Below are 10,628 nucleotides of genomic sequence, written 5' to 3' on the forward strand. Positions count from 1 at the left end.
AAAAAAAAAAAAAAAAAAAAAACTAGAAAAGCTAGATTTTGTTTGCAGGGATCTCTCTTTAGTTAACTAGATTTTCATTTTTAAAAGATTATAGAGCTGAATGCTGCAGCCACGGGGGAAGAATCAAACAAGTCACTGCTAGAATAGATTAGGGATCATTTGAGTTACGTTTCTGTTAAGTTTCCACAATCAATTGGTATTCTTCAGGGACAATGAAAGCTTATGTGGAACTCTGCTGGAATTAACAGGTCCCGCTCTGCAGCAGCTAGCTTGCAAATTTAGGTGCAGACATTTAATCCATAGCTCATCTTCAAAATGGAAAACAAGCCCGTGCGTAAGCATTACACTGGTAGTCAAAAAATTCCATTAGTAATGCCACTTAGTTCAAGTTCAGAATTCGAACAGGAGCCAAATGGAACAGAGTATGTTTTCCCAAAAAAACATACATTAAGGCACTTCTCACACTAACAATGTTTTCTTCATATAAACAGGAAAAAAATAAAAGTGCTGTTAGCCAAGTTCCACAGATAAACATAATAAAGGAATAAAAGTGAACGATTATAACCAAAAGGAGAAATCTTCAGTAAAACTTTGCTGTCCTAATGTGGCTGTACCTTTTCTTCAAGCAAAATGGTATCATTAAGGATCAGCCCTAACTTCCAGAATATTTACCAATGTCAAAAAAGTCGTTCTCAACAGGAGGATGACAACGGGTTGGGTGTGAGACCCTAACTTACAGCTTCTTACTTGTTAACAGGACTTCCCTCTGGGAAATGCTCTTACCCTCTACCCTTAACACTGAGCTGAGTCACATGAAACGGACATTTCTGTACGTAAGAAGTGGTCAAATACTGGCACTTTTATATGGTTCAACCTAAGTGAAATGGCTAACAGAACAGAAAAGAGAGGAAAACTTGCACTCAGAGAGCATCAGGGAAGGGAGACGCTCACAGTCTGTCATACCGGGAACATTTCTGGCGGACACAGTGCAGGTAAAACAGAGAATTCAGCAAGTCCTGTTGCAGCTCCCTGGCATGGAAGTCCAGCAAGGAGCCCCACGTCACACAGAGTGAAGGTCCTGACAGTGTCCCACAACAGCCCCTGACCTTGGGGGAAAGGGCTGAGGCAGGGCTGAGCCATGCGGCGACTGTGGATCCTGGTCCCCGTCCTTCATGCTTGGGGTACCTGCGTGGGGCCCATCGACAGGTGCCTCTGTGCCCACACATGCCTGCTGCAAGGGCAGCTCACGCTGAGCCACCTTGGGAGGGAGCCAAGCAAGGCCTCGCCTTACCAAAAGCAGCAGGGAGCAAGCCAGTGTCCCTCGAGGGTGGCCGCACGCTGCCCTGCATGCCGTGAGGCCCCTTCAGGCAGGCCCCATGGCCTACCAGTCACAGGCCACACAGAAAGAAAGCCAGATGCAGGAGGCCAGCCTCAGGCTCAGCAGCTTCCCCAGAGAAAGGAAGGAAGACACTTCCCAGACCGACACCCTCCCGTGGCTCTCCTCGTCCCCGGCTGCTCTCGTCCCCTTGTCCAGTCCCACTTCTCAGCTGGGCACCTTCCGTGGGGCCTGATCCCTGATGCTCACAGTCATCCGGGACCTACTTGCCCAGCAGAGGAACTAGGAGGCACTATCACTGGCTTTCTTCTCTGCATCTCTACAAACGAGCTGACTCTGGGAAGAACATGTGTTGGGGGCTGTCCCGGGCACCCAGGACTGAGGGCAGGCCAAAAGCCCCGTATTGGTCAAAGACAGGAGGAAATGGCATGCTGTGGGACCACAGGAACAGTGTGGCAGGACAGGAAGGCCTCCCAGTGCCAGGTGCCACGAGTCCCCTCCATGTCCTCCCCTCCCTTCCCTCCGTCCTCACTTCACCCTCTGAAGAGCCAAAACCTGGGAAATAACATTTGATTAACGGAGCTCAGGTCTGACCTACAGCGGGAAGATGGAGGAACTGATGTCTCTGTGTGGGAGGACATTTTCCAGAAAGAGGCTGGGTGTGGGGGCTGCCCAGCCGGTCACAGTAACCAGTGCCACGGCAAGGATGAAGAACGCAGGATCGAGGCAAGTTATGGTCCACGGGTGGACCACCTGCAGGTGTGGACGCCGCTATTCTCACTCAAGGATGAATAAAGGGGGAAATACTCCGACTAAAGGACAACAGTATGAAAACTTTTTTTTTCTACAAAAACATTTTTAAAAGATCTAATGTTAAAACTAGATGCTGAAAGCTAGAAAACAGCAGATGGAAAATTATAGGGTACTGAGAATAGGGGCAGGAGGGAACCTTTAAGAAAAGTCTCTCAGAATGTAGTAAACTTAACACAGAAAAAATTAAAATGCATTTGAAAACCAGAGACTAGGGACTCAACAACCAGATAACTAAATTCTAAAACAAATAAAACAAAAGCAGTAGTCAATTAGTAGCTGCAGAAAACATAAACAGAAGAAACGTGTGAATTGATAGATGGAAATCTTCTTACTGACACACAACTGGACATACCTGCGGATTACAATGTGGTTTTTCAGCACAAGAACACACTGGGTAAGATTAATTCAGAGTAGTGTATCTATCAGCTCAACCATTGCCTTTGTTTTGTGTTAGAAATAGTCAAAATCCTCTTTTTTAGTTATTCTGAGATACACAGTAAACTATACTCTCCCTACTGTATTTGATCACACTCTTAATTATTCCTCTTACCTCGCTGTGATTCTGTTTTCATGAATAAACACCCCTCTACCCTTCCCCTCCAATCCTTCCCCAGCTCTAGTGGTCAGATCTTTTTTTTAAGTGCTAGAGGGCACATGTGCTCACCAGAAGAGACCAAGAGACAGAGAAAGGGAGGAGAGAGGTGGAGGGGTCACTCCATAATCCCTCTCTGCCCTCTCTCCATCCTGCTGGGATCTTGGCCAGGTTACACACATGCTCTGGCATCTCTTCCCAGCCAGCAGGACCAGGATTCAAACTGCCCAGCTGTGTGAGACCGAGCTACCTTAACCACCAGGGCACAGAGCCTGCCCAATAGACAGAAACCCTGATTTAAAAAAAATTATATTGGGACCAGCCTTGGGATGGCATAATGGCTATGTCACTGAACTTCCATGTATTCAATCGCAGTTCAGGTCCTGGACTCAGTGGCTTAAACTCATACCGGGCACATGTGCATGCGTGCCCAAGATCCTGAGGGGAGAGTGGAGGAGAAGGGATTGTAGTGTGGCCATCCCTCCTAGTTTGGGGGGGGGGGTGATTTCACGCTTTAAGTCTCTCTCTGTCTTTCTGGTGAGCACACGTGCCCTATAGCAAAAACCTCTCCAAAAAAATAAGTAAATAAAAATAATATATATATATCTAGACCATTGGTGAGATTTCAGAATTTCATAGACAAAGTAAAATAAATGAATAAATAAATAAATAAATAATCCTAAAAAAACATCTGAGCATTGGATGGAAAATTATATGAAGAAGATTTTTGAAGCCAGAACAGAAACACAAATTTTATAGTTAAACTCTCCTGTTGAAAAATGCAGACTCTCGGGCCAGCCAGGCGGTATAGAGGCTAAGGTGGCTGGAGTCCCAGACTCCTAGGCCTAGTGGTTAAAAACTATACCAGGGGTGTGTAGGTGTGTCCCCCACATCTCAAGAGCGGAGTGGAAACATGGGACTGAGTGGGACTGAGGCATGGTCATCCCCTCAGGGGGGTGCTTTCTCTCTCTCTCTCTCTCTCTCTCTCTCTCTCTCTAGCTCCCTCTCTCTGGCAAGTGCATGCAAACTTTTTTTTAAAAAAAGAGAGAGACTCTCAAAACTAAAAATTACATACAATATCCAAGGGAAATACCCAAAGTGGCAAATAAAATAACAAGAGCCATTAATATTTACTGGGGATTTAAAGTGTGCCAACCATTGCGTTATGTGTGTTATTTGTATTAATTCATTCTGTATTTTTTTAGATTTGGCAGAGGTGGTATGGGCTCATTGGCGAGAGACAGAGAGTGAGAAAGCATCCCCTCACTTGGAGTTTGGCCCGGGGCAATCCCTTCTCCTCCACTTCTCCCTTATTTCTGGAATTTTGGGCCTGCATACACCTGCCCGCAGCAGGTTTTTGGAGCACTGAGTTCCGGACTTGAACTGCGCAGTGAGCCATGCGAGATTTAGCCACCTCGACGATCAGAACACAGGCTGGTCCTGTGATCAGTCCTCGTGAAAAATCAAATACGTGCTGGCATTACCCCACTTGGCAAGCACTGTACTAAGTAGAGAGATTAGTAACCACTCAAAGTGACAGAGCAGATGGCCAAGATTGGAACCCAGGCAGCCTGGCCCCAGTGCGAACCCTTTGAACTACTACTCCAAACTGACTGTCCTTAAAGTCAAAAGGGCAACGAGAATCAAGCTGATTCAACCGACCAACCAACCACAGAACAGTAGTGATAGCAACACTGAACAGTAGAAGGAGAGTGGCAAACTGTCAGTGATGGAGACACAACCGGGGTGAACCGGGCGGGGCATGCCCTGAACCTCAGTCCCGGCTCCACAGCAGACACTCAGGAAGTGGCCACTGAACTGGGTAAATGAACACACTAATAAAGAAGTACAGATCTGACTAGAACAAAAAAAAAAATCCCCAAATAAAAGGAAGTTTGATTTTATTAGTCTCCTGACTAGTAGCAAAAATACGTCCAGTTCTACTATAAATGCTTGGGTTTTGGGGGAGGGAGTTGGGTTTTGTTTGTTTTGCTTTGCTATAGGGTGTATACACTCACCAGAGACAGAGAGAGAGATAAAGTGAGAAATCACCCCCAGGGGGAATGGCCACCCTGTAATCCTTCTCCCTCTGGGATCTGGGACACGCACACATGCACGCGCACCTGTTGTGATTCTTTCCAGGCCGCCTGGTCAGGACTCGAACTATGCAGGTGGCCATGTGGGATCCAGCTCCTTAACGTCCATGCCATCTACTGGGCCCATAAAAGCCTGTTTTGAAATTGGCATTTGTTCCTAAGAGAGTGACTGTATCAGGGAACATATTTTGCATCGCTTAAGTGCCGTTTTGTCCCTGGGAAGTGCCAGGTGAAGGCAGGATGCTTCGTCCCGAGCTTCGGCCTGCAGGCACCACGCACCAGGGAAGCGCACCTCCAACACTGAGGCTCCCTTGGTCCACCCCATGTGAGCCACACCCGTCCACAGCTGCTGTACGACCTTCCTGAGAACTCACTGCACACCGCTTCACAGTGACCCACAATCTGTACTCCTCTCAACACCCACATCCACAAGCCAAATACTAGGCTGCAAATGGTAGCCTTTACACACTACTTCACCAATTTAACTCACGTCAGACTGGGCTAGCTTTCTTAGATTCCCGTCTTGTGTGTGTGTGTGTGTGTGTGTGTGCGTGTGTGTGTGTCCTTAACAAAATTTTGAGTGCTATGCCCGAATCCCATTTTTCCTTGGGCCTGCAGTACTCACTGCATAATTTTACAGAACAGCGATCGTTTTAGGGAACGTGTATGCTGTGAAATGAAAACAGCAATTAAACAACACAGAAGGAACAGATTGCCCACCAGCCTGTATTCTTCTAACGCTCCTTTTCCAAGTATCAGTTAACAGGGTTAGCAATATTGGTAACATATTAAGTCACACACACAAACTCAAAATACTCTAAAGAATAAAATGTGTATGGTCCATATTCTTTGACCACAGGCAACTAAAGCTAGTTTTAAATAAAGTGTAACTGGGAATAAAAAATAGAACTTGCAAATTGAAAAAAAAAAAAATACTCAAGTCAAAGAAAAAAACAAGTACAGTTAGAGTATTTAGGGGAAAATACAATAATGAGAAAATGTCATATAAAAATTTAAAAGCTAGTTAGAACAGTGCTAAAAGGCAAACACAGATAGATGTGCTTCTAGTAACTATTCATTAAATAATTAAATGGACTAAATATCTGTTAAACTAAATGGACTAACCTATAACCATTTGATATTAGCAAAACCAAGAGATAGCAGGTAGTATTATGGTTAAAGCACTGGACTCCCATATGGCCGTTCATGGTTCAAGTCCTGGACCTGGTGGCTTGAAAATCATGCTGGGTACATGTACATGCATGCTCAAAACCCTAGGAGGAGAATGGAAGAGAAAGGACTGCGGTGTGGCCATCCCCCCCAACGGGGGACGGTGATTTCTCATGTTTCCTCTCGCTCTCTCTCGCTCTCCTCTCCAGTGAGTGCACACACCCTATGGCAAAAACCTTAACAACAAAAACCAGTGAAACCAGATACAAAGAATTCCACAAGATAAAGTAGAAAGATCAAGGGTAAAATCCAATAAAATATAAACAGGTTTTTAAGCATGAGAGAGTAGGCCAAAACTAACTACAGTAAATAAAATCTTTAGCCAGTCTAATCAAGATAAAGGAGAGAAGAAAACAGATTCACGAAAGAAATAATAAAGAAGTAAAATTAACGACAGATGGGTTAAACTTCAAATCTGAACTAGAAGTAAAATCCCTGAAAAAATTAATCATTTTGGGAACCAGCAGTTAGCGTAATGGCTATGTCGCTGGACTCCCACGTAGTCGGCCGCAGTTCGTGTCCCGGACCCGGTGGCTTAAAACTCATGTCGGGCGCATGTGCGTGCGTGCCCAAGATCCCGAGAGGAGAATGGAGGAGAAGGGATTGCGGCGTGGCCATCCCCCCTGGGGGGTGATTTCTCGCTTTCTGTCTCTATGTCTCTCTCTGTCTGTCTGGCAAGCGCACGCGCCCTACAGTGAAAATCTCTCCAAAAAAAAAAAAAATTAATCATTTTTAAAAGAAAATACAATTTTTTGCTCTCAAGGAGTAATCAATGTAAGACCTAAACAGACATGAAAAATGTTGACTCTTAAAATTTAGACAAAAGAGAGACAGACAGACAGAGATACATCATGTTTCTGGACAGGACGCTTAATGACGTCTTGTTTCAGGTGCATACCTGTGTGTGTTCATCTAAATTAGCTGCTAACATTTCAATGTAAAAAGTCAAGATATTTTCCATAATATTTTTGGAATACCAGACTGTCTTGAGGAACTGGAGAAATATCCTGACTACCCTGGTTGCCATGGCAACACACGGCAGGCATGGCATGACTAACCCTTTGGCGTCATGGTTCCTCCACTCACCCCAGTACCCCAAGAGTCTACAGCCTTCGCTTACAGCACCTTCCTAACCAGGCCCGCAAGCACTGTAAGCCTGCTGTGGGGAAAAAAAAAAAGGTTCCAATAAATATGATAGAAAATGAATTCTCCAAGAATTACTTTTAAAAGTTTATATCAATTTCTAGCCAAATTCAAAGATTTGGGGGGGAAGGATGGGGAAAGAAGAACTTAACAAATTCATTAAAGCTTTTTAGGAAAATTAAATGGACGCTCATTAAAAGAATGGTTCAATAATGAAAGACAACGAGAAATTTAAACTGTCAGATAATGAATCATATCATAAAGCCACAATAATTACAGCCAAACCAAGAAGTCCATGAAACAGGTCAGAAAGCCCAGGGATCAATGTATTTATTTTTTTTTCTTTTGAGAGATGTTTGCTATAGGGCATGTGTGCTCACCAGAGACAGAGAGAGACACAGTGGGAAGGAAGTGAAAAAAAAATCCCCTCCCAGGGGAGATGCCACACCACAACCCCTTCTCCAATCTCCTTTCAGGATTTTGGGCATGCACTCACACATCTGGCATGAGTTTCAAGCCACAAGGTCCAGGACTCAAACCGCCATCGGCCACATGAAAGTCCAGCACCTTAACCACTATGCCACCGGTTGGCCCCTTGATGCACATTTAAATGCAATAAAGACGGTACTTCAAGTCAGTAGAACAGGATGAACTACTAAATCGTGTGGGACAGTGCGGCAGGGGCACAGTCTCTGGAGCTGGGCAGCAGGGACCACGTGGAACACCTGGCTGGTAATCTGCACAAACCCATGCCGATGTGTGAGGTGAGGACAGCACTGTGTCTACTTCGCAGAACTGCTGAGAGAGTTACCACATACAATGTGTGAGGTACTGAGAGCGGAGACTGCTGCCGTAGGTGCTGTAAGAGTGATGTGAAACAGAGGCCAGCTGGTGGCGTGTTGATGAAGGCACTGGATTCTCACACGGCCAACCGTGGTTCAAGTCCTGGACACAGCAGTTTCAAAATCACACCAGGCACGTGTGCCTACATGCCCAAAATCCCTAGAGGAGACTAGAGGAGAAGGGACAGAGGCATGGCCATCCCCTGGAAGTGAGGTCTCACTCTGCCTCTTTCCAGCCTATGCACCTTATGGCAAAAACTTAAAAAAATAAATAAATAAAGCGATGTCAAATAAACAAAAGAAAATAATCCATGAAAAGACAAGTTCTTAAATCCTGAGAGCAGGGGTGCACGGTGATCTGAGAACCTCCCATTATACCGTATTTTAAAAATGAACTTAAGAATTTAAAATAGTAAATGGTAAAAATAAATAACTAAATAGAATAAACAATAAAACGAAGATTAAAAGGACTATTTATCTGACCTGTAGATTGGGGGTCATTTTTAAATATAAAAGCCAAAGCAGTAACAAAAGGAAACAGAAGAATAGATTTCGCTACATAAGAATTTTAAAAGTCTATGTATTTTAAGCACTAAAAATTAAGAAGAAAATAAAACTTTGAAGAGAAGGGTGATATATATAGTCCTACAAATCAGTAAGAGAAAGTACAATCAAGCAAGACACAAAAAATTTAGCTTGCCTTTATGAGAAAGAATACAACATTTTTACCAATCAAAATGCAAATTAAATTATTTTTTTTTTAACCATCCAGTTTGCCAAGGTTTTAAAAAATGAGGTTGGTTAACATGCAGAGAAACTGGTACATTTCTACATAGAAGACAAAGAAATGCACTGAAATAATAATTTGGGGGTAATTTTGGTTAAACGCTCCTTAAAAAATCTTTGAAAAATTAAATTCCTTTGATCTAGTAATTTCATTTTGAAGACAAAGTTAGAACATAAGAATTTCAATGAAAAAGTTGCAAATTGTTTTTTCAGAGACAAACCAAAATCAATGAAAAAAGGATGTGAGAAATATTTTAAGTTTCAGATAGAAAGCTAAGAACTTTCACTTTCTAAAATTTAATATGTGTTTCACTATACAATTAATTTCTAATATTACCAAATTTCAAAAAAGTTTTAAAACAAACCTTTTAACAGCATCCTTCTTCTGAATATCTATAATATCCCACCACTTTGAAAGGTAAGAGATCTCAGACCACATAAATTTCCTCCTTGAGTCTTCTTTCAGCTTTACGACCATGTTATTAAAAATATACTGAGTCTTGTCTCTAAAGTAGTCATTGAAAGTCTTCAACCAACCTAAATCAAGACACAAATACACCACAAGGTCTGATTCACATGGCCGATTTCAGTCACATTCCACTGCATTACCTTTGGATACCTTTAGATGCTTCATTCACATAAAAACATACTCAAAATGTTTATTCGTATTGTCAATTAATGGAATCCCATTTTAGTTGACATGAGATTCAAACACCCTCTAATATCAAAACCATGAAAATCCTCTGAAAACTGCACAAATTCAGATGAAAGTGAGCAAAATACTCTCAAGCAAAAAAAGCAGTTTATTTATACCTAAAAAATCAAAGTATCCTTGTATTTATCTCTAGTTTAAGGAATTTTTTTTAAAGATCTAAACAGTGTTAATAAGTGGACCATACTTTTCTCGTTACATGGGACCAAAACTTGAATTTTCTCAGGCCACATATAAAATTTTCCACCCATTAAATAAGCGAAACTAAGGAAAATTGCAAGCATAAACTATCTAAAAGCCAGCAGCACACCAGGAAAGTAAATATAGCATTAATTTGAAAACTGAGAAGTAGAATTCTGCAAAAAAATTGGCATCTTTTTCCCCCAACGACTATTCATTGCAGTTTCTGGAAGCACAAAGTGATACTCATCCAACAACAAATGTACAATTCCCTGCAACTCTTCTTTCACAAGAGAGTTGTAGATGTGGACAATGTGGTTTAATGATTTTTCCTACTACTTTTCAAATGGCCTGGTGATTTTTTCTAAAGACATTTGCAATCTAGCTCTAAGAAACATTTTAACAAGGCCCACAATTCCAATCACAGCCCACCAGACTGACAACTAGTTAGGCCCAAGCAAAAGCATGGCACAGGCTCCAATCCCACCTCCCAATACAGGCAAAGTGAACCCCCCAGATGACTCTCATCTATGAAGTCTTACAAGGAGGAGAGTTCATATATATCCAAAATGAGCAAGTCCTCTTTGCTCCCAATCCTCCTACGTGTGAGCAGACTGAAGTATGTGGGTCCAAATGAACAAAACTGACGTATAGCTTAACATTCCATGTACACTGGGACCAGCCGATACTGTAATGGTTGTGTCGAAGGACTACCACGTGTTGACTGTGGTTCAAGTCCCAGACCCGGTGGCTTAAATTAACGCTGGGCCCATGTGTGTGCATGCCCAAAATCCCAAGAAGAGATGAGGAAAAGGGACTGTGTCATGGCCATGCCCCCCAAGGGTGATTTCTTGCTTTCCACCTCTCTGGCAAGCATATGCACCTTAGAGTGAAAATC

The 10,628-nt window shown here is 42.9% G+C and overlaps 1 protein-coding gene across 1 annotated transcript in view; it reads right to left on the reverse strand.

The window, feature by feature from the left end:
- The window catches only part of MAN2A1 (mannosidase alpha class 2A member 1), a 192,439-nt gene that overhangs the window by 132,482 nt on the left and 49,329 nt on the right, over positions 1-10,628 (reverse strand). The window contains exon 4 of the mRNA XM_006161112.3: positions 9,204-9,375. Within this exon, the coding sequence (XP_006161174.1) occupies positions 9,204-9,375 (172 nt within the window). The remainder of the gene's footprint in view (positions 1-9,203; positions 9,376-10,628) is intronic.

Source organism: Tupaia chinensis, unplaced genomic scaffold, assembly GCF_000334495.1.
Source record: "Tupaia chinensis unplaced genomic scaffold, TupChi_1.0 Scaffold138235_1, whole genome shotgun sequence".
NCBI classification, from domain to species: domain Eukaryota; kingdom Metazoa; phylum Chordata; class Mammalia; order Scandentia; family Tupaiidae; genus Tupaia; species Tupaia belangeri.